Source organism: Thalia democratica, chromosome 9, assembly GCF_965202585.1.
Source record: "Thalia democratica chromosome 9, ktThaDemo2.hap1.1, whole genome shotgun sequence".
NCBI lineage: Eukaryota > Metazoa > Chordata > Thaliacea > Salpida > Salpidae > Thalia > Thalia democratica.
In genome coordinates, this window is record NC_139173.1 from 18,755,240 (window position 1) to 18,780,506 (window position 25,267).

The 25,267-nt window shown below is 24.5% G+C and overlaps 1 protein-coding gene across 4 annotated transcripts; it reads right to left on the reverse strand.

Annotated features, from left to right (window-relative positions):
• Positions 1-2,764: 2,764 nt before the first annotated feature.
• LOC145844153 (cysteine/serine-rich nuclear protein 3-like) lies at positions 2,765-18,558 on the reverse strand. 4 transcript variants are annotated; one of them, XM_082951516.1, is made up of 9 exons: positions 17,753-18,558; positions 13,694-13,780; positions 12,111-12,335; positions 10,383-10,513; positions 9,672-9,865; positions 9,199-9,343; positions 8,730-8,862; positions 5,178-5,351; positions 2,765-3,184 (listed from the first exon to the last, which is right to left on the reverse strand). In XM_082951516.1, exons 1-9 carry the CDS (start codon positions 18,543-18,545, stop codon positions 3,141-3,143), a joined length of 1,926 nt encoding a protein of 641 aa, XP_082807642.1. In that variant the 5' UTR covers positions 18,546-18,558; the 3' UTR covers positions 2,765-3,140. The 4 variants fall into 4 exon arrangements, with proteins under 4 accessions (XP_082807642.1, XP_082807645.1, XP_082807644.1 ...); XM_082951519.1 differs by lacking the exon at positions 17,753-18,558 and adding an exon at positions 17,450-17,543; XM_082951518.1 differs by lacking the exon at positions 17,753-18,558 and adding an exon at positions 14,339-14,399.
• Between the last annotated feature and the right edge of the window lie 6,709 nt (positions 18,559-25,267).

Consider the following 25,267-nt stretch of genomic DNA (forward strand, 5'->3'; position numbering starts at 1 on the left):
AATATCAGAGATAGCCAAAAACGTTCCCACTAAGTTAACTGCTTTAAATATATTTGAAAAATAGTATAATAATAACTGTTTCTACTGAGAAAAACTGTTTCTACTTTTACATCAAGCTTTTTTTTTATTTAAATATTTTAATCATTCTAGAAAAATTATTAATATTTCTATTTTTGAAGTTTAAACAAGTCTGTAACAATATACATTTTCTTTGCTTTAATTCAGAAGTATAGGAAGGGTAATTTTTTCTAGTAGGTTGGTCCAATGAAATAGCCTTTTGCATATAACGTACTATTTTATTAGAAACATAATTTTGCGGGCTACCTCACTTTTGTAAATTCATATGGAAAAGAAAACAAAATAATAATTAAATTAACCCCACAGTTTAATCAGAGTTAAAGTTGTATCGTGGTGTAAATTTTATTAGAGTATTATTTTTTAGACTGTTTGTTATTTTACATCATACGACTATAGAACCTATAAAAACAAAATCAACAAAAAATAATAAAACTGGATCTGAGTGGCGCGCCGTATGTTAAGCATCCTAGAATTGAAACCAAATAAACCTGTCGCTATCTGAAAATACTTTTGAAAGTTCTTAGACAATTAGTTACAAAGACTTCAATGTTTAAAGCAACTTTAAAAATTTAATTTTAATTCAAAAGTTTATTTTCAGTGTTTTAAAGCTGTAATTTTATATACTTTTTAAAATTGAAATGTAATCGATTTTAATGAAGTAATACAAAAATATTTAAAAAATAAAATTGAAAATAAAGTACATTATTGTTTGTATAAACAATTGAAACATAATAATTTAGTTTGTTTTATTCGAATTTTTTTTTTTTAATGTTACGATGATTTTTAAATGAGAGTGGGTAAACTGCAGGCCAGATCCGGCACGCCAACATAAGTATTTTGCCCGCGACCTATTTGTAGCTAGAAAGTTTTGGTTTTCTGTGTAAAAACATTTTTTTCTAACATATACTTTAAAACGTATTCTTTATTTTGAGTACATTGTAGTGTGTGTATATTAAATGTTAATTTCATTTAATTATCCTTATAAAGAGTATCTTTAATTTTTATAGTATAATTTCTCTATGTTATGCAGGCCGCAAACACATCTTTCAACAAGATAGACTTTTTGTTGATAAATTTTGTCTAGTTTTAAAAGCTAGTTAGTAGTTCTATTTGTAATAGAATTAATAATTTTAAGTCAGTTAATTTTCTTTTTAATTTGTTTTCCTTCTACATGATCGCTTACATGGTTTAGGTGACTCAACCTACATTTTATTTTCATTTTAAGCAAAAAACTTCTTAACCTTCGTTTCGAAATGAAAAACAAAGACTATTAATTAAGACTAAATTACATATTTTATAAACTTTAAGTTATTACTAATATTAGAAAAAAGTAGTTAAGTAAAATAGAATTTGTTCAGTTATCAAAAATACTAAAAATTCATTTTCTCAAACTTACATGATTAAGTAGTAATTAATTCTACAAACTTTAAGCTAGTATGAAACTTATTTTATTGCAAGTTAAAAAATAATCGCTTCTAAACCGTTGCAGTATAACTTATAAGATGTGTCTACTGTACCGTGATTACTAAGATTTTATTCAAATCCTTATAGAGCTTACAAACTTATGTGTGAACAAGAAGAAATTTAAAGTGTACAGAGAAATTTATAGTGTATATTACTGTGTTTTACAAATAGTTTGCTTTTTAAACAATGCACGACAAAAATAAGATATTTAATAATCGCCTTTAGCAAGTTTTTATCTACTATAAGTTGGTATTTAAGATTACTTTTAACTTGTTTTAAGTTACTAATGAACATAAGAAACAAAAATTACACAAGTAAATGTTTTTCAGATATTTATTTTGTTGTTTATTTCTTTTGCTCACGGCAAAGCTTTTTTCATTTAATTAAAAACTTATTATTATCAGCTATTTTAAGTTTTCTGTAGTTACATAACTGTTTACGTGTTAACTAAAAGCATTATTGATTCTCATTTCTAATAAAAAACTATTTAAATATAAAAAACAGTTTTTTCAGTTTTTTTTTAAGTATTTATTTTTCAAGTACTTGTATTGTTAAAAAGCTTTAAAATAACATATGCTTTCATCAAATAAAATATTTAACTAATTCTAAGCAAATGGTAAATAAAATCAAACTTAGCAAACAGACTATTTGTTATTAATATTTTTACTATTTCATTGTTAATATTTTACTACTTTATTGTTAATATTTTATTATTACAATTAATAATGTTATTGTTACGAACAAAATCCTTAATATTTAATTTATGTATAAAAATTTCAACTTACCTAATACGTCAATAAACAGTTTGTTTTAAAGTATAATAAACTTTAAAAAAAACTTCTATTTTCTTTTGCAATAACATAATTCAAACAATAAATAAAAAATAAAAGTCGAAAAACACTAAACTGCAATTTTATTTATTCGCTTGTCAATTATAATTTTTAAGTGTTTTAAATAAACAAATGAAATTTTATAAAACTTACTACAATTTTGTTGCCAAATTTGACAAAAGTATAAGTTTATTTTATAAATGTAATTATTCTTTTTTTTTTTTAATTTCAATTTTTAAACTTCGACAGTTGCATTGCTTATTTACAGTTGGCATACGCTGTTTTGATTTTATTGTTTATCATTAAACTAATGGATATTTTTATAAAAGTTCAAAACTTCTCACTTTTACTTAATCGTGGTTAAACAAATCAAAACTTATGCAGTTGATTATTTTATTCATATCGCTTCATATACAAACACATTGAAAAGACAAAATCTATATCATAAAAAAACTAAAGACATGCTCGAAGTATGTTTGAAAAAAAAAGTGTTTAAACAAAATGCAATAGAAACAACAAAATTATCAGTCACACTCTTACAGAAAAAACAACTTGAAAATTAATGACGTTAAAAACTTAAATAGCCTTAAGATACAGAAAAAAATGTTTGGAAAAAAAAAAATTGATTTTAATTGATATTTTTGAAAAAACTAAAAAGTTTAAAAAATAAAAGTAATACTAAGTGCTTGTGTTTCGTCACTTGGATATTTAAGTGTATATGAAAATAACATGTTGCACATTAACAAGGGTCATGTGTATAAATTACATTCACGCTGCTTTGCCTTCTGCATCAGAATCACAATCTTCTGACACTGTTTAAATTTAAATAATCAGATTAGAATTAAAGTACATGAGTATTTTAAGTATTAAATTTTATATTTCTAAAGCAACAAGCGTAAAGTAAGCTGTATAGCAAAACTTGATAGGTATATTCAAACTATTAACTTTTTTCGACTCTATATTTTAATTGCTGAACTTTAAAAACACATTTATAGTCATATTTGCTAGTATATTTAAATAACTTTTAAAGATACTAAATAACAAAGATAGAATTAAAAATAATATATAATTAAGTAAACTTAGCTAAAAGATAATATAAAAATAATTTAATTGATTTTAAAGCATGAAAAAATACTAACTATTTAATTTTTTAAATTTACTATAACATTAAGAAAAGATTTTAAGGATCTAAACAAAACTTAATTCAATAATCAAGTCATTTTTTTAAAACAAATCAGTACAAACAGTACTTTAAGTTCAAAATAACAAAATTCTCAACAAAGTTATGGGATGAAAAAATTAGTAACGCTTGAGGCGCCAACGAGTCGTCTTTCAGGTAGAACAATCGCCGCTCAGCACAAAAATAAAAAGCTTTCGTGACGATATCATGTGAAACGAGTGCTTAGTAAAATACATAGATGCGCTTTTTGTTGCTTGAAAAAATACGAACGTTTAGCATATACGTTTAACAGTTGCGTGTTAACTATAGCGAACAAGCCAACACGCAAATGATTATTAGAATGTCAAAGTACCTCTGGAGATTTCAGCCCACTTTATGTTATAATTTAAAAAAAACTTTTGTATATAAGTTACTAAAGTTAATCACGGGTTTTTCGCCCGGGCAATGAAATTCAGCATACTAAAAAATTTTCTCCGGCTCTCCGACTAACAACTTTTAACAATTTTGCGGTATTTTTATATAGATTAATTAGCGAAATATGCGTGATTATTTGATCAAAGAATTTCGGCAAGTACTCTAAACTATTAAAATAAAGTAAAATTGTTAGGAGTTCATAAAACAGTTATGTTCGAAAAAGCATGCGTACAACTAGCAAATGTTTTATAACTACAGCTTATGGAATAAATGCATACATAAGTCGCATATATAAATATCTTGAATACCAAAAACACCATACGAAGAGATTTTGAATGCCAGTAATATTTTTAAAAGGAATTGCATAACAAACTGTTTTAGTTTAATTTTTTTCTTTTCAAAGTTGTAAAAAATAAGTAATTACAATAAAAGTATAAACTTTAAACAATAGAAAAAATGAGAACACAAATAATTAGTTATAGAATATTTATAAACATTATATTTTTTTTCAAATTTTTTTAACCCAGATAAATAATTTATAATCTAATGATGTAAACTCAACTTTGCGAAATTGTTACTTCAAACTTTTTAGATTCATATAATCAAATCACTAATCATGTTTTTAACAGGCTATTAAATCGAAAAATAAGAAGTATGCAAAATAAACAAAAAAAAAAAAAGCTCACTGGATGGTCATTTGCAACTATTTTGGATTGTAATAAAAATTTATACAGCTTAATATAAAATCTCTAAATAAAAAGAGATAACAAAAAATATTAAAATTTATAATACTTTAATCAAATGAACCGTTTAAAAAGGCTTTCAGCAATATTATTTTTATTTTTAACTGAAAATATTCTATACTATAATCTAAATTTCAAAACTAGTTAAATAACATGACTTAAGTTAACTTTTTATTTTAATTTTAAAAAATAATCATGCTTCAATCTGCTACTTTACGTTTATTGTCACGTACTCAGTAACATTATCATTGTTACATTGCTACAAACGAATGAATGCAGTTACCCCCGGGCAGGCACCATGCTATGCTTCTGAGCACTTGCGTTAAATTTTAGTTCTACGAAAACGATGAACAATGTCATGTGATTTAAAAGCAAAATCGAACTAAAAGTTTTAAAGACTTCATAACAGCCCAAACTAGTCTAAAATCCTGACAAAAACAAATTTTAAGAACACAACAGCCAACTCACCAGGCGATTGGGAAAACTTGATGATCCTTTTTCTGCGGGGTCTGCCGTTCGTGCAGGTAACGACAGTTGAAGGCACGTTTTTGTCGTCGAAGGAGGCTGGTGGCGATGTGACGTCACACATCGTGACGTAAGGAGTGTAGTGAGCGCTCTCTGGCAACTCGATCTCGTATTCATCTGCGAAAGCAATTGTTTATTGATGCTATATTTAAAAAAAAAAAGCAGTTCAATGACAAAGGTAGTTTATAATCCTTAAGTTTGTTTTTTTAGTTATAAAACGTTTAAACTATTTTAAAAGGGTTGAGGTACTGACAGTGGGGTAGACTACTTAAGGAAATTAAAAATTATTGAATCTTGAAAACACTTTGTCGTTTGTACATTAGAGCAGATGTCATTAAAAGAATCACTAAAGAAATTAAAAAAGTATATTCTCCTTCAAACTTGCTCGATACTTTTTTTTCATTTTTGAAGCATAAAAATTAATGCACAACCAATATCTAATGTAAAGCTAAAGTTTTATACAAGTGGGAAATAACTGAGAATCTCAATAAGTCTCATTGTTTTATGAAAAAATTGGTTAACTAATTTATTTATAAAAAATTATAACAATTAAGAAAAATTTCATTCGAAAATTGATAATCATACTTATTTACATTCTAGATAGCAATTAAGCGTTTGAAATGGTAGATAAATAAGTAAAAGTTCATAAACTAACAAATAGTTACATAACCACACAAACATTATAAAATTAAACAAATAAAAACAACTTTTAAAAAACTATTTTATGAACTAACAGACTTACTTCAAACTTATAAAATTACAACTTACAAAAAATTAACATAGTAAAAATCATATAAAAAATTAAAGTACAACAAAAAAAATAATTAAATTATAAAACGTAAAATAAGCATTTATCTAATGATCACTACTAACCAGTAGTAATTATTCAAAATATAAAAAAAATATTTTTACAAAAAGCCTAAGTTATATGTAGATAATTACTGCAGACTGTATTATTAATATTTTTTTGATTGTTTTTGTCAATTGATATTAAAACAATGACGTAACTTTAAAAAATTAACCAAAAGATAACTATTGGACTGAATTTAAATTTCTACTCGAACTTAACATTTTAGAAAATTACACAGTATTTTTTGTTTTTAACGTGCTTTACAAATAATGTTTTGCAAAAGCAACTGCTTACTACGTATGTGTTTTCACTGCTGATACAACATACCGAGTGATTTATTCATATGTAGTGGGCAATTTCTTCATAGTTAGTTATAACTAGTCAGTCACACTGAGCGGTAGAACCGTTATTGTGGTCATTTTATAATAAAAACTGTACTAAACAACCGGCTTAACCCTTTAAATTAAAGTGTTTTAAAAAAATATGGAAAACTTTATTATTTATTTATTTGTACTCTCACCCCTTGCTTGCACCAGTAAAATAACAAGATTTTTAGAAACAACACATCATCTAAATATAAACCATAATGGTTTCATTATGCATGATTTCTCTTTCTATTGTTACTTTACAACAAGTTGATATCGATGAATAAAATCAAAAAATATAAACAAAATGTCTAATATATTGCATATTACATTAAAAACATAATACTTGAAAAGTTATAAAGCTTTTTTTTTCTTTTAGTCAACTAACATAACTTCCTAGATTACACCATTTTTAATTCACTTGAAATTAGTCTTGAATGGAATATAATTTATAAATAAATATGAAGTTATTACAATATATTTACTATAATTTGCTTTAAATTTTTTTAAATAATTTTAATTTTTAAATAATTTGCTTTTTTTTTCTTTTAGTCAACTAACATAACTTCCTAGATTACACCATTTTTTATTCACTTGAAATTAGTCTTGAATGGAATAAAATTTATAAATAAATATGAAGTTATTACAACATATTTACTATAATTTGCTTTAAATTCCAAGCAAATGCAATAAAACAATCAAAAACAATGATAATTAAAAAAAAGAGCAAAAATACTTATTTTTATAACACATACATATTACTCTTTTTCTTTTTTTTCTGTTAAATGACGTTTTTGGGCTTTCATAAGTTTTTACTGTTTTTTTTTTTTTAATTTCTTTTTTCAATTTTATATACAAAATATTATGAAAAAGTACTATTTGCTAAACCATAATTTTACAACTATCAAAACGGTATTTTTTAGACGATAATTTTTTTTCTGATGACACAAAAAAAATACATTAGTCAGTTCTAGTTAGTATAGCTTAAATTCCATAAATAAGCTGACGTATGTTTCAACAAATTTAGTTGAAGTTTATTTTAAGTCAAACTATTGCCCTAGCTTTCAATGTACATACGAAAAAGTATTTGATTAACTGCAAAGAAAAATAAATCTTAATTAAGTAAAATTTAATAAACTAAGTAACAGGATACATCACATTTTTTTAAATAGCATATTTGTTATGTAAAATAGTTAAAAAACAGTTGTTATAGTAAAATGCTTCTAGTACACTTATTTATTTAACTTTATACGTCAACACTACATAGCATAGAAAAACGTCACTTTAAATTTGACATAGCATAGAAAAACGTCACTTTAAATTTGACAGTCATAATAATGAGTCACTTTTTAAAGCAAGTCTATCTAGTTTGTTTATTTTTATTGATATTTTCTTCATTATAAAATGTAAAAACATATGTGTTAATACAAATATTTATTTATAATTTATAACTTTATCACCGCTTAAGCATTCAAAGCAACTTGAGCTAAGACGAGAGTACATTAGATTGCATGTAAAGTAGCTTAATTTGATTATAAAATAGCTAAAATTATATAACTGTAAATCAGTAATCTAAGTACTCTTGTCTTAAGTTTATTTGTTTTAAATGTTGTTAAACGTTTAACTAATCTTGAAGTTGTGAATAACCAGAAGTACCTCTACTGCTTATTTAATACAATTTTTAGTAGTTATAATTTTAGGTAGATTATAACAACTTTACATAGCTAAAAAGTAGACTGTAGTATAAACATCATAATTTGAAAATTATTTTCAACACATTACATAGACTAAAAGAGTTAAGATATAGTTATAAAATACTTAATTTTAACTTTTTTCATTTCTATAACAACTGTTATTTTAAGTAAACAGACTACCTAAGTACAAAAATAAGGTTTTCATCTTTAAACTATTGTCTTATTCTTAAAAACTATTTAACTGCCTACTGAATTGAACGAAGTCGTTGATAAAGAGGATATCACATGTATCGATAATTAGTTTAATTCAAAATGTCAAAAGGATTACCATAAAACTAAAATTCTGTACTGATTATTTAACTACATCCTAAACAAAACTTTATTTAATAACAAATTACGAGTACAACTTATAACAAAACAACAAAAACTCGTTGTTTTCATGCAAGATGACAAACGCACCTTTTGTGTCATTTCTAATGATTATCTAACTGCACTCAAAAATATATTCATTATTCAAAAAGTCAAAAAAACAAATCAGAACAAAACAACAAAAAATCGTTGTTTTTACGCGAGCCAGCAAACGTACCTTTAGTGTCATTTTTACGGTGGAGAACTTGGTCGTAGTGCGTTTTGACGCGATGAGTGTCAAACTGAACCTTCCCCACGGAGTTGTGGCACCCGTGGTTGGCACAACCGCAGGGAAAAGTGTCTCGGTCGACCTGTGTACAATTTGCCTGTAATTTATCTGATGTAAACATGCTTATCTTTCGCATATACAATTTTTCTCAAGTGGTCATAATTTTCAGTTTCATATTGACAAATAAATATTCGAATAGAAACAAATTATTAAATTTAAAGTGTTTTTCAAGCTTGCGTAAAATTTAAAATGTGTCTATAAAAAAATACAAAAAAATCTATGGCTAATCAACTATTTTTTCTTTTCTAACAACGTCTTAAATAAGATAATAATTAAAATAAAATAAAAACTACTCAACTTTCAAATTTTAGTAAAAAAAAAACCTTAAAAGCTAAATTTTAACAAACAGCGTTTTAACCTGACAGGGGATGCCCATTTGGTAGCAGGAACAGGTTTCAGGATAACAAATTCCGTTGCAATCGCAACCGCACTTCTCCCGCGATTCCCGCAAACACTGGTTCTTCAGCTTCTCATTAGAATCTATCTTACACACACCGGATAATCTGCAGAACACACGAGTACTTGGTTACTTTATTTAAAATTATAACATTATTGATATAGTAAAACCATAAGCACTAGTTTAAAAAACGGTTTAAACTTGTAATAAGTATTTTTGTTGTACTTTTAACACTGTGAATTATACTTTAATCTGTAAAAAATAACTGTTATAAAAAATTATTTTTAACCAAAAAAATATTGTAAAAAAAGGTCACTTTTATTACAAAATATTTAAAACCGGAAAAACAAAACTATTAAAATACCACAATAAAATCCAACATACAGTAATTTTTTTGCAAAGCGTTACGAAATAACTCAGCAAAATCAACTCACCTTAGAATTAGCCGTCGCTTTTTGGGCGCGATCGTGTTTAAACGGTGGCACTCTCCGTACTTTTGCAAGTTTTCGCTCGAGCGATCGTCTTCGGAATCGGAAGATGAGGAGAACGAGGGGATGAGATCGGGATACTTCTTCATGGCTATCTGCACGTACTTGTAGTTGTTCATGTCCGGCTTCTCTCTCCTCAGCTGGCGTGACAAAACTATTTAGAAAGCGATAAACGAAATACAACAATAAAAAAACAAGTTGAAATATTATAGTGAGATTACTGTCTGTATAAATTTACCATGGTTGCCGAAAGTTTTTAAACTTTTTTTTCAATCCTTTTTAAATTTATTTCAGATTTTTGAAAGTATAAGTTTTTTTACAAATTTTAAGTACATTTTTAGTATAAAATTAAGCTCAATATAAAAGTGTTTTTATAAATATATAAATGTTTAAAAGATTCCAGGTTTTTCGGCAACCATGACTTACGTTACTACTTACTTTTGAGTTTATACTTTACTAGTTCAATTCTACTTTAATAACAAAATGTCTAATATACACTACTTGATTTTAAAACAGTTAGTTATTTAATAAGCTTAAAACTAATATTTTAAACTAAATTTAAAACAAGTTTTTTTAATAGCTCTTGGACATTAAATAAAAAACTAATTTTGACGTTCTATACTTAGCGACACCAACTAAATCAGCGACAAAAAATACCTGCTTAATTTTAGACCCAAAGTTTTTTAATCTGCTGGCGCGAGACAGCGATTTGCTTCTGAACTTTAATGTTTTTCGCTGGTGAGCATCAACAGTCATTTGCTTTTTGTTGAAATGTTTTCGTTCCATCCCTGAAATAGTGTTTTTTTATACTTGACTTACATTTTAGTTAAAATTTTGCTCAATTATCTTTTCAGGGATTTGTTTAAAAATTATTCTACTTCTAAGTACAATTTAAATTTGATAAAGTATTGAAATATATGTGCAGAAAACTACAAAAACTCTAAATTAAAAAAATCAAAATTAAATAATTATTGTATAACTATTGACCAAGCTGTATAAACAAAATACATAAAACATACACAAAAATTGGCAGTCTTATGTTTGTTGATTTTTTATTTATTAACAAATACTTCATTATTCTTAAAGTTAACAAATATAACCAAAATAAATACATGATACTTTTTTTTCTTAATTTACATGCCAGTTGTGATATATCTTAATTTTAACGTAAAAAATATTTTTTTTAAGATGTGAGTTTTCTGAATTTTTAAATGTAACGAAAATATTTCAGGTATCAGACTATTTCTTATACAAAATGAACTATGAACTGTTACAGGTAGTAGACATATAAAAAAGTAATCATATTACTTGCTCTTTAAAACCATAATTTACCGAAATAAATTTAGGTAGTTATTTCTGATTAGTAATAAATATTCATAACCTTTAGAAATTACTTTTTCTATTTTCATAGCAAAACAAAATTACAATAAAAAGGTTTAAGATATATTATATTGAAAAAATTAATTATCAAGGATGTTTTTTACAAAAAGATCCTAACAAAAAAAATTTTTTAACCTAATAAGAAACATTTTAAAAAGCACATAGTCCATAGAAGGAGTCCTACATTTTTTACAAAAATTAATATTGGCTTGTATTTGAAAGCTTAAAGTATAAACTACAAGCCAGTTTTTAAAGAATACAAAATTTTCAATCACTATTGAGATATAGACGTGATTGTAAAAAGTTTCCAAAAAAAAAGTATAAACTGCAATTTTTCATCGTCAATTTTCTAGGAAGTTTGAAAATTCACTAAAAATCTATCTTCTCTTTCATTTTTCGAGCTAGAGACCTCAAATTTTCAAGAATCATTGTTTTTACAGTTTAAAAGACTTTTAATGTAGGGATATTTAAAATATTGAAAAATGAAAGCTTCAGAAAACAAAAATAAAAAAATTAGTGATTTTTTAACAATTTTTTATTCTTTAAACTTTAAAAAATCCTGCATTGAATCAATGTAAATATTAGTAGTGAACTTACTTAAATTATCTTAAAAATTAAAGAAGATATGTTGAAAATGAAGGAGAGGTAGATTTTAGTGAAATAATTATTTTGCGTTTTTGGTTTCCGCCTTCTATTTGGAACCTATTGTGGTCACTAACTTCGATCGCCTACATCTTGAGAGTAACTTTGAATTTCGTTAAGCGATAAAATTATCTCATAGATTAAACTCTAAAAAATAGCATCAACTTGTAAAACCAAGGTGGAACCCCGTATGGCCTTAACTTACTAAAACTGACAACATATCTCTACGTTACCATCTCTATAAAACTCTGTCGAGCTGTGCTATCATAGCTTAAAAAACATAACAGGTTTTCATAAATTGCGATTTTTTTAAATTGTTTTTAATATTAACGTATTTTTACTCAGTTAATTCTTTTTAGCAACCTAAAGATGACCCGCCCTCAGATGGAATTGTCATCTTGTTCTGCTTCCTACCAAAATAATACTTGATCACAGACCCAAACATCACTTTGCTGCATTTGAGGTGCTTTTCGGTAATTGAAAAAGAAATCATTGGTTTGGGTTGGTCATCCTCGTCTAGCGAGTTGGAATCTTCGACTTCGTGGTAATTGCTTTTTGCTTTTTTGAAGACCAGTTGGCAGTTTTCGTCTGTGAAATATTTGTAAATAAATTGGTGTTGTTGAACTACAGCAACTTTTTTCTTCAGTATTTTAATGTTTTTTTTTTCGGTTATCTAAATTTGTTTTTTATGAATGGAAAAAATCAAAGACTATGTAATAGTATGGTGTTTTGAAAATACAACAACTACTAGTAAACTATAAACAGTATAAACAAAATTTTAACAATTGAACATAAATAGTAATTTTTATCTTATTTTGATAATTCTTCATAAAAAATTATGGGATGTAAGTTCACGATAAGTTTTTAAAACACTATGTAATTAAGTTATAAAACTTAAAAATAACATTCTAAAGTTCTACGAACTATTTTAACCAATTTTCGTATTAGTCCTTTTTATTAAACAACTATAAAATCCTACTAAATACTATACTATTAACTTTCAGTTTTCACAAATTTAAAAAATAATAATACATAGTGTTTAAGAAATAAAAAATAAATTAAATATCATTTTAAAATTTATTGAGTATTTTTTAAAACACAAGTTTAATGTCCTAAAGGTTCTATTAAAAGCATAAGAAAAAAGATTATTTGAAAAAAAAATTATATTGGTTCTACCATACTGATGTAAAACTGCAATAAGAAGTTGTTAAAATCAATAAAAGCTTAGACAAAACTTTTTTTAAAGTATAATGTTTATTAAACGACAAAAAAACTTAGGTCGAAGGACCTGGTGCACGAAAAAACCTTAAGTAATGGAGTGGTACACCACACTTAAAAAAATGTATATTAAGAATTCAATTTTTTATGAATTATTTTGATGAAAATAATTACAAAAAACTATGTTATCAAAAACTTTGAAACTGTAAAAAACACTTTAAGCAATTTGCAGGTTATATTTAGCTACTTTGTACAGTACAAGATTAACTTAAGATAGTTCCTGTTAATCGAAGTTTTACATATCAATTTTTTGGAATCTAAAAAGCTATTTAAATATTGGATAAGATGTGAAACTAGTTAGAAACTATTAATATTTTTCTTTTTATGTTTTATTTTTGATCAATAATTTTATATTTATAAATTCAAATAAATAAATTTTACTTTATATATCAGTTACGTAAAAAATAGACTTGAGTTAGATACATTATTTATTATATATTATTGTATATTATTTATAATTCAATATTTGTAAAATTTACTTTAAACATAACTAAATAGTAAGATTTTTCTATTTCGCAGTCTTATTCGTTTTAAATTTAGATAACTTTTATAATAAGTAGTCTCAATTAATATAAATACTTATTAAAACCTATAAAATTATAAGACAAAATGATCATTTAAATATAGATAAAATGATACAGAAAAAATTGATATTAAACTAAATTAACCTTTTGATCTTTTTAAATTCAAAAATCGCTTCATACTTGCGGGTTCATTTAACATGTTTTTCGAATCACTGATTAAATTTTGGTTCTCTGAAAATAAAAATAAAAAAAAAGGTAAGTTTAATTTAGAAATTGTAATATATGTTTTGTTAAACCTTTCAGAGATTTTAAAATTATCATATATTTTAGAATATTATAAATCTAAACGCTTCTTTTTTTTAGGTTTAAACATTTTCATATCTATTTCTAGTCCATAAGCTTTAAGAGTCAAAATTTAGTCACTTTATTTTAGTTTAATACATGTATCACAAACTGAAATTCTAAAAAACATTTATAAACTATTAATTTTATATATTTACTATTTTTAATGTCTATTTCTTTATTATAAACATAAAATTTGTGTAAGTTTTCAAATTTCTTACATAAACTTAAAAGACTTTAATTTTCCGAACTCTTACACATCGTCTAGTTAACTAAAATAAAAGCACAATGTGTGAAGAAAAAATTAACTGCAAAAGAAAATGTTTAATAACTTTTAACAACTAACTATTATTGGAAGACTGCCTTCGTATATACCTGCTACTTAACATAAATAAGACAAAAGCTTAAAAAGAATCTCTATAAAAACTGCCAAAACAAAACACTCACTGCATTTCTTAATTTTGGAGATTAAACACTTCCTTGTGCCATACATTTTTTATCTTTTTCATTAACACTTGTGTAACTTTTTTACAGTCATAATTCTAAACTAAGATTATTACTCTTTAAAACAAAGTATAAGCTTAATTAAAATTTTATGTAGAAACTTATTCAATATTTAACTATTTTACCATCTAAATTTAAATTATACATTATTTTGACTAGGTGATTTAAAAACGAAAAAAAATAAAAATATGAATTTATAGCTATCGTAAGCAGTTTCACAATTTAAAAAATTCAAACTCAAAAATTTCTTACTCTACGCGAAATGCATAAAACACATATTGTAGTGCTAGCGTTGTTCTACCAAATAAATTATTTTAAACTTTTTTTTTAATCTGTAGTATTAAAATATTTTTTAACTAGCTATTCAAAAAACATATTCAGATAGCTCAGTATTTTTTAAATATTTTTGAATCAATAAAGCTATTAAGTTTCATACCATTTATATGCAACTTTTCTTAATGGTTTAATCTTAAACTCGATTAATTTGATACTTCAAAATACTTTAGTTTGAAACGCTTTAAAAATCAGCAAGGTAATAACGTAACTACTATTTTTATTAATTTTGTCTATGAAATATACTTTAGCAAAAAGATATTACAATTCAACCTCTCTTTAAAATCTATTGTAATACATTATTTTTCGTTTTTAGCATACTTATTAATTAAACTTTGAAGAATAAATTGGTTAAGATACTTATCAAAACTTGTTTTTTTTTAATTTAGTGTTTTCTCTTTGGTAATACTTATCTTAAAAAAGCAAAACTTTGTAGCTTCAAACGTTTTAAAAAAATATTTAAACTAGTTTTTCATTATCATTAAATTGTTAACAAAGTTCATATAATGATATAGCCAAGAAATATAATTTTTTCTAATACATATTTTGTCAATAAGTTTATTTTTTCGATTAATTTACTGCTACACTAAAAATTGATTAAAAGTTCAAAGACAGAAAAGACTTGTTTCTAATTTTTGTAATGTTGAGGCTTAAGGAACTTTTAATAACTCAATTGAAACATAACAAATATGTTTAATTCAAAACTGTATTTTAAATGTTCAGTTTGAAAAATAATCAGAGTATGTAAACTAGAATAGTAAAGGAGATTGATTATTATCGTACGTAATAAATTATAAAATGTTAAAGTTTTTAAAATCCTTTTAAATTTTATTAAACAAAAACTGATAAAAAGTGTTCGAGTTTCAATTATATCTTTGAAAAAAGCTAAGTTAGTTTGTTAAGTATAACTCAGGTTAATTTAACCTTTCACAGATTTGTCTAAATGTCTGATCAAAGTCATAAAACAAACTAAGTATTTCAAAAACAAAATGTAAATAAAACGTTTAGCAACAAAAGATTTAAAAACTAGACAATAGAAAATTTAAACACCGTTAAATTAAGTATTCAGTCTTATATTTCATTTTACACTACTACTAAAAGCGCAAACTAAACTTTTTTAAGTGTATATTTTGATTAAGAATGCTTTATTAAATACTTTCAAAAAAAAATTAAAAGCGATATAGTCCATGACAAACTAATAAAAAACATTATACTTTCGATAATATGTGCAGAGGCTTTTGCTTACTTGTATAACTTAGATACTTTTAATATACAAATTGAGTTTTAATCAAGTTTAAAACAGTTTCTGTAAAAAATACCTAAAATAAAAAGCTATATAAAACTAACTACAAAAACGTATTCACTGATATAACTGACTTCCTGGTCTAACTCTAAATGTATTAATAAATATTGGCAATTTAAGATATTTAAATTTAAATATACAGAATAACAAAGCATAGTTTATTTTTTTCAAATTCAATAAGATACAGAATAGAGAAAATTTTAAATCAAATCTTCTTTACATTTAATCTAATACAAACTAACTAAAATACTTACGAATTAAGTCATATTTATCTAAACTTTTTAACAATAAATACCTGAGTAAACCTTATTTCAAAAAACTTTGACAAATACAGTTATCAAAAAATTCTTTTGAAAAGTAATCGTAATCAGTAATTGCCTACTTAATCACCAGTTTAAGTTAATCACAAAATCGAAAATACATCACAATTTATCATATTAGATTATGGAATCACTAATGTCAAATCAACATTAAAAACTATTGTGGTAATTTTTTTCAACACAAATCTCATAAGATCAGAAATTATTAACTTTAGCTTTACAGAGACATATAAAACTTAAAAATTCAAACATATTACTTATCATCATTAAGAAATTTTAATTTAGAAAATTAAACAAAACTTATTTAGTAATTACTACGTTGATTGAGTATACATTTACCTCATTTTAGTGACACAAACTTAATGCTATGTCAGGTAGTTTTATAATAACAGTCATATATTACAAGCAATTTACATTAATTTATTTTAAAATTTTCACCATCAACATTCAGACTAAATTTGACATTATTTATCTAACTAAAGAAAAAAAAACTTATCAATTTAAGCTATTTAAGACTAGAATTATTTGTATAAAACAATCAGAATTTAAGTAATATTTAAAAAAAAAAATATTCAATCAAACGTATACAAAAGGATAGTAAATTATACTATTAGCATAGTTAGGTCGATCATTATACTACTAAGCAAATATCAGACTATATATTTCTGATTAACTTTATTCCTTTTTATAGTATTAGCACTTCAAAACCAGTAATAAGTAGGTAATTTTATAAAAAAATTGTTTATCTTAGATCAGCAAAACAGCTTTACGTTTGAAACATGAAAAAAACTTTGTTTACCTAGTTCTAACATTTTGAAACTATCAAATTCTAGTTTTATAAATATAAGTTTTTGGTTTAGGTATATTTTTAAACTTTTAATATTTTGCTAATCGTTGTTTTTTTAATGTGTTGTTTTTAGATTTTATCAAGGCCCACCACTTAACTTTAAATACTTATAATTTCTATACCACAAAAACAGTTTAAAATAATTTAATCAGTTCAAACTGCCTGGCAGCAAAAATAAATTCTACAAAAACTATTGACAATTTTTCTACTTATATTCGTAAATTTTAAAATATAAATAAAATTGTTAACACCTGAAACTGCTACAAGTAACTTTTTCATGGGATTATTAGGTTAAACTGCATAATAAATTTAGTTAAAAATCATATCAAACTAAGTTTACACTTTGAATTCTATAAAAACAACAGTTTTTTTTATTATTTGAAGTACAATGTAATTATCCAACTATAATAATTTAAAGTGCTAATTAAAATTTTCAGGCTTACTTATACTGTCTTATTTTTTAAATAATTGTATATTTTTCAAGTCAAAATTCAAATAAAAACAGTAAGAATATCAACGTCTGAACACAACTTGGAAGATAAAATGCTACTTACTTTTATTCATATCTTCTTTAGTTTTAGTTTCATAAGACCTTTTTTTAGTATACTGATGATCTAAATCAACTTTGTTTTCTGATTTTAGGATACATGGAACTTTGTTTTGTGTTTGAAAGCAACTGTTCTGTTGAAGACAATATTCCAAGCAGTTTTCATTTTTATTTTTCCCATTATGATAAGAAAAAAACTCAGGACTATTTAAATGCTCCGTATTTCTTGATTTCTTATTTTGAATGATACTTCTTTTCTTATTCAATAAAAAGTTTTGGTCTTTTAAATTTACAGCTATGTCTTCTTTACAGCTCTGACATTTATTTATTGAGCTATAGGTAAATATATTGTTTTGATTGTTTCCAAGAGGTACATCATTATTATTTTTTTGATCAGTTCTGTTTAAATAATTATCTTTTATAAAACTTGATATTGAACTTTCTTCAGTTTTTTTATTATTTGTAGAAAAAAAAGTAGAGTCAGACTTGTTACATTTTTTTGCACTTATTATTTCTTCTTGATTTACAGACTTCAAAGATTCTTTCTTTTTAATAGTGGAATATATATTTGAAAAAATAGGTGAAGTAGTACAAGCGTTGCTATTTTTCTCTAAAACTATTGTTTGATAATAATGCTTTACATCTGAATTGTTAGTTTGTCCAATTTTACTGCTACTAGTAACAACATTTTTCTCTGAAATTGGTAAGCTTTTAAACTTCAAACTTTTACTTGATTGGTTGTTGGTATAGTTTTGAGAAGGAGTTGAATATTTTTCATTTAGTTTACACATGTTTTTCATAACTTTGATAAGAAAATCTAGAAAAACAATGAAACATTGAAATCAATTATTTTTGTCAATATTTTAAAGAACTTTAGTGTCTTAAATTCAATAGAAATATTTCTATTAATAATAACTTGTAAAAACTAATCAAAACTAAAGGTAGGAGAATACATTTTGAACATTGAAAATATTAGCTGTAAACGATTATATTTGCTAATAAAAGATCCAAACAACTAAAACTTATTGAAGTAAAACAACATTTTTTAAAAGATTCAATTTACTAAAAAACTAGGAACATTTCTCTGTGCAATAACTAGTACATTTTCATTAAACCATAGAGAAGACTGCAATTACAGGAAGCTAGGTCAAGCAAAGAATTAGGTAAGGTTGTTGAGAACTTTGTTATACCCTTATATAACTGGGAGCTTATTTTAAGGACAACTTTGAAAATCTATTAAAAAAATAAAGTTTTTAACATTTACTTAAAATTTTTAAGTTTCTGTTACAAACAACATGACTAATACAGTGCTTCCTTGCTTATCCGGTTCCTTGCTAATCCAGCCAGTTTCAGTTGAGAAATAGATTTGTTAACGGCCATAGGAAGGTCCACCTTATTTTTTACAAGCAATTTACGGCAATTTTTTTCAACTTAGTTACCAGAAAGTTTTAACGTTTAACAAAATTTAAAGTCAGTGAGCTTAATAGGTTCCTAATGGAGGTCGCAAACCAAAAACATGAAAAAAGAGTACTTCATTAAAATATATCTTCTCTTTAGTTTTTTAACCAACCTTCTTTAAATTTTAACAGAAAATCCAAGACTAATATCTAAATTGACTAAATGCAGGACTTATTTAATTTTTAAATTTTTTTTTTTTTTAAACCATTACATTCAAAGTCTTTTAAACTATGAAAGAAGCTTTTCCTGGAAATTTGAGCTCTCTAGCTCCTTCAAAAAATGAATAGATTTTTAGTGAATATATAAATATCCGAGAAAATTGACAATGAAAAAATTGTGGTTCATACAATTTTTTACAAAAACATCTATATCTCAAAAACAAACTAATTCTATAAAAATTGACTTATAGTTTATACTTCTAGCTTAAATACAAAAACCAATGTTAAGTTTATTAAAAAAAATGTTAGAACTCAATGTTTTAACCCCCCTCCTCAATGCCCTATTAGGAGTGCCACTTTTGAAACATCTATAATTTTTATATCATGGTTGAACCCTACTATTATTTAATCAGGATTACTACTTAAAATTGTGTAAATTTGTACTGATTAATGGTTTACTAAAGTTTAGGTAGAAAATCATTCATATGCAGTAAACAACTTAGTGCTAGTATAAACAAATTAAAAACTGATTACACCCTAGCCTTATTTAGTTAAGACCATTTTGTGTTGATTTTTAAAGTTTTGTTGATTACATTTACGCTTACTTAATTGATCAGTTAATTAATTTGTAATTTTTTTTGTATATATACTTGTTGTGTTTTATTTTATTGTTTCAATGTAGTTTCCCTGAAGAGAATTTGACAAAATATATTGGAATGAAAAAAAAATTGAGTGTTCTTTTATTCATTAAAAAAATTAAAAACTGTTTCTTCTAATATGCAGTGTACTATATTTATTTATGAAAATCAGTTGAAGTAGCCTTCTTATGTTTTCAACTGGTACAAATTTTATCAGAAAAAATCATTAGCACAATTAAAAACCATCCACTTCAGTTTTAAAAAAACTAATACTTTGTGTAACAATTAGTAATAATAACTATGAATAGTCAGTTGTAAACTATGTGATCAGTTTTCATTACAAGATCAATAGTATAATGATAGATACTATTTTAGTAACTGTTGATGAAACAAATGTAGCTTTTATTTTATAATAGTGTAATTATAGATGACAAATTAAGTGTAACATCAACATCTAACAAAATCCTCAACTGATTTCTTTTAAAATATTTCTTAAATGACAAAAAAAAATAACTTTAATTAATGAAACACTAAAACCACTATACAGACATTTTTATGCAATTATTTCTTATGTATTTTTCATAAACCAAAACTTATCTTTGGGTTTTCTAAGGCAGTGGTCTCACAGTTAGCAACTGTGTACAAGAATGTGCATAAAAAATATTTTACCTTGCACAGAAAATTTTGTACCATGAAAAATTACTCTCTGAATGACATTTTTTTTAGTCTTTCTCTATTAGAAAAAAAATTATAACATAATTTAACAGTTCTTAACATGCTATCTATTTATTAAAACATTCAGAATATTGAAAAATAAGTTCTTTTTAATAATAATTTATGTACTTATTAATAGTACAGTGTGCACAAAAATTATTTTCAATTTATTCACTGTGCACAGCTTTTGAAAAGGCTCAAGACCACTTTTTTAAGAATTTATACAAATTATTATAAATATTATGGTTCTAGTATAAATAGTGGAGTCTAAAATATAGTTTTTAAGTGTTTTAAACATTTACAAAATCAATTTGAAATTGAGTAAAGAATGGTGAGTTTAGTCATACAAACTAAGGTCTTACAAATTAGCAGTTCGATTTAGCAACTAGTTTTTAAATAAAGAGCTGAATAAGTAAAATTGTTTTATGGGTGTAGCTAGTTTATTTTTTTTATTATGACAATTTTATCTCTCTGGTTGAACTGTAATTGTTCTTTTTTCCTGAACAACTTTACATTGTTTGAGACTACTTTTTTAGTTTAATAATTTAGATAAAATAACAATTAACAAAACTTAATGATTGTATTTTTTGTAGCTTTTCAGTACGTTTAAAACTGAAATAACTCTATTTTAAATTATAATTTAAAGTGTTTACATAACATGACTAATTTATGTATAGGTTTGCAGGTCTTTAAAGAAGTAACTTGATGAGCATTGAAAATATAATTTTGATAAATTTTTTTAAGAAAATAGAAAGAAGGAAGAACAATGTAAAGTTTGACAACTATGATTAATGGATTGTTGTACACAAAGACATTCATGTTAAAAATAGTTATGAAGATAACACTAAAATTTCAGAATAGTTTTTATAAAAAAAACTATACTAAATTAGTTGAAATAAAATTTTAAGTGCAGCCTATGGACCAGTTTACTGACAGAAGGTTAATGGTGAACAGATAAGAATTAGTACTTAAGAGTTATAAAATTGAATAAAAAACAAATCTTGCAACAAGGTACCTTTATATAAATAAAGCATATCATAAACTAATAAACAAGTAAAAATCATAAAGTGCAGGTACCCATTATAGTTTCAGAAAACACAAAAAAGAAAAATTATAAATTCAATCACAATCTGTTAGAATCAACAAACAGCTGTTGTAAACTTTTAGATATTATTTAACATGAGCTTAATTATGGCATAAATTTTGTAAACATATGTTTAAATAAAATCCACCAAATAAACAACTAACTATTGTTTTTAGTTTAGGGAAATTGATTATAAAAAATTTACAAAAAGTTTTTGAAATTATGAATTATAAACAAATTTTAATGAGCTGTTATGAGCTATTTGTTTTGATTTCTTCATTTATTAGTATTTACTGTTGTTATTAGTTATGATAATAGACATGTTCAAAAATATACAAATAGATATTAAGTTCTGTTTTTATAATGTTTAAGACTTACTTTATGGAGCAAAAATAAATTTTTAAACAGTTTTTCAAATTTATTAACATTTAAAGTTAAAGATAAAAACCACAAAAAAGGGCGTGTGGCACACTCGATCAGCAGAAAAAGTTCTGTGCACACAACTTAATTAGTTTTAATTCAATATATTTATATCGTTTAAATAAAAACAGATTTAAACGTATAATAAAATTAAAACAAAAGCGATAAATGACAAACTAAAAAGCGTTCAGAATAATAAATATTTCATAAATTGATGAAAAACTTGTATAAAAAAATCTTTTAAACCAAGCTTTTTAAATTTTTCTAGTTTTCGTTAACGAAACTTGCTGTTAAAAATTAAATAAACGTGTTTTTTTTACAAAATCAATAAGTTTATTAAGAACTGACTTTTTTTTAATTTTTTAAACTTAGTGGTTTATTGAACAAAATCAAAAAATTGCTCAAAAATTTTTGGTTCAAGTACCTGGATACGCAAAAAGATTTAAATACTTGCAGTCTTGCATTTTTTTTTAAATCTACTTTAAAGTTCAATAATTTTTTTTTACTTATAAACTGTTCATGAGTAAACTTTAAAGAACTAGAATTTATCAAATCAAATACAAAAATAATAAAAAAGGGGCGTAAATGTAAAAGGTTAAAATACTAGTAAAGGAGCAAAATCTAGATGGGGAAGAGGAAGCGATTTTGTTATAAACTTCTGCCAAGAGGATGATTATGAAGATGTGTTTGGAAAACCTTGTTATAGACATTCTTATGTTAATTTTCTTTATGTTAAAATTTTTTTATTAAAAGTATATGTTGTGATAGTTTATTAGGTTTTACAACTTTGCACAGGATGGACAACTTTTTTAGTTGGCAAGCCAGATTTGAATATAAAAATTCTTTTGAGGCTAGACTTGTAATAAAAATATTTTTTTGGCCACGTTATTTCAAATTATAGTTAAAATAAATAAATACAAAACCTTTTCACAGTAAAAACACTATGAATTGATAAGTTTGAATGCAGTACTGAAGACCAAACTGAGAGTACTTTTAAAATATAATATTTGCTATAGGAAAACTTCTTACTAAGAATTTGTTTTACAAAAGTAGTCTCCAAGCTAAAATCATGTTGCTTGCCGGAAATTTTGCTTGACAAGCCTGGTCCGGCCTGCAAGCTTTACGTTGCCGTTCCCTAACATAGGCTATTTAAAATAACTTATTATGAAAAAAATTCTAAAGAAACAGTTGTAAAAATTTTTTTTGTTTATCAAATGTGTATTAAGAACTAAAAGTAATTAAGACATACTTCTAAAGTTTTAATTTTGAAACGTTTGTTTTAAAAACCAAGTATTTGAACAGCTTTTTCCGGTGCATAACTTATTCAAAAAAAATAACAGTTAACATTTCATTTTCCTCAAATTTATTTTAGTACTTTCGTAGTAAGGCTCATCGGAAATTGTTTCTCACTAAATTGGAATGAATACAAATTGAAATAAAATCATACTGAATTTTAAAGTTTTAAAATATAAATGACGTAACAATCAAATTTAAAATTAACTAAGTGCTTGTGCTATATACATTTGGTATACTAATAAAACTCGTTAGAATTAAAACAATCTAAAATAAACAAGCGATAAAAATTAAAATTAAAACTATACTTCAATATAAAATTTAATAAGAAACTAACTACTTTAAAATTACTTAATATAAGGATTTAAATAGTCTAGTTTAACTAGTATACCAAATGTATATAGCATAAGCACTTAGTTAATTTTATTATTTGATTTTTACGTCATTTATATTTTAAAACTTTAAAATTCAGTATGATTTTATTTCAATTTGTATTCATTCCAATTTAGTAAGAAACAATCACTGATGAGCCTTATTACGAAAGTACTAAAATAAATTTAAGGAAAATGAAATATATTCTGTTATATTTTTACAAAAACCAAGTAGTAGCTTTAATCGATTAGTGTAATTTAATCGAGTCTTTTAAGTAACAAATTAAAAAGTTAGTTGAGGGTTAAACAATATTTATTCTTTCTTTAACATTTTAGTTAATTAGCTGATTTTTTTTTCTTGCTATGTTACATGTGATTACAATATAAGTTGATGACTTGGTGGCATAGTTGTCATTGTAGCGACAAAAGTAAATCAAAAAAGATTGTAGTATGAAATTTTAATTAAAACAAACAAATAGTTATTCAGTAAATAGAATACTTTATTTATATCATTCTCGCAGCTTTACTCAGTTTCAGTTTAGTCTAAAATTCCAGTCAGCCATTGAAAGCCGTAACAGAACTATTCAAGATCAAAATTTGCTGGTCAATAAATTTATATTAATAAAATAGTACTTCTTTAATATTTCTTTAAGCTTATCATACTTTATACTATAAAATTTATAGTTCATAAAATATTAAAACATCGATATATAAAATTGCTCTTCAGTTTATGTATTTTTTAAGTAACACCTTAAAAAATGGGTACATTAAGAAAAACAATAGATGAATATGACGAAATCAACTTTAGACTCTTAAATAAGAAAATTTAAGTAACTCTGGTTTGATTTGTTAGTAGGTAATAGGTCGGCAGGAACTTTGTGGTCACGTACAAAGTTATAAAAAAAATTGTTGACTGTAGTTGTAGTTTTGTTTTAGACTTTTTTACTCCAATTAAAATCTAATAAAAATTAAAATATATTTTTTTTGTTTCTAACACATTTAGTTTAAAGTTTATATTTACCGTCAAGTTTGACGAGACTTATTGCTACTCTTCATTACAAACCCAAAAGTATATAGTCTTAGTGGAAGTTTTAACAATTTTTGTTTGGTGGGCTTAATTCACATGCTTGCGGGTCTAGTTTAAAACTTTATAACTACTTTAAAACAAGAAATTATAAGGTATTTTTGAGGATCTGAAAACAATTTAAAAAAGCTTCTAACAGACTTTAAATTTATTAAACTAAAATACAGAAACAACAAGTAAGACAGCTTTCGAAATATTACGATCATTAAATTCTTAAAAATATTTGTAATCAAAAATTATCAATAACTTCAAAAAAAATCTTTTGGTTAAAGCTTTTATATGTTTTTTTAACAATTATTATT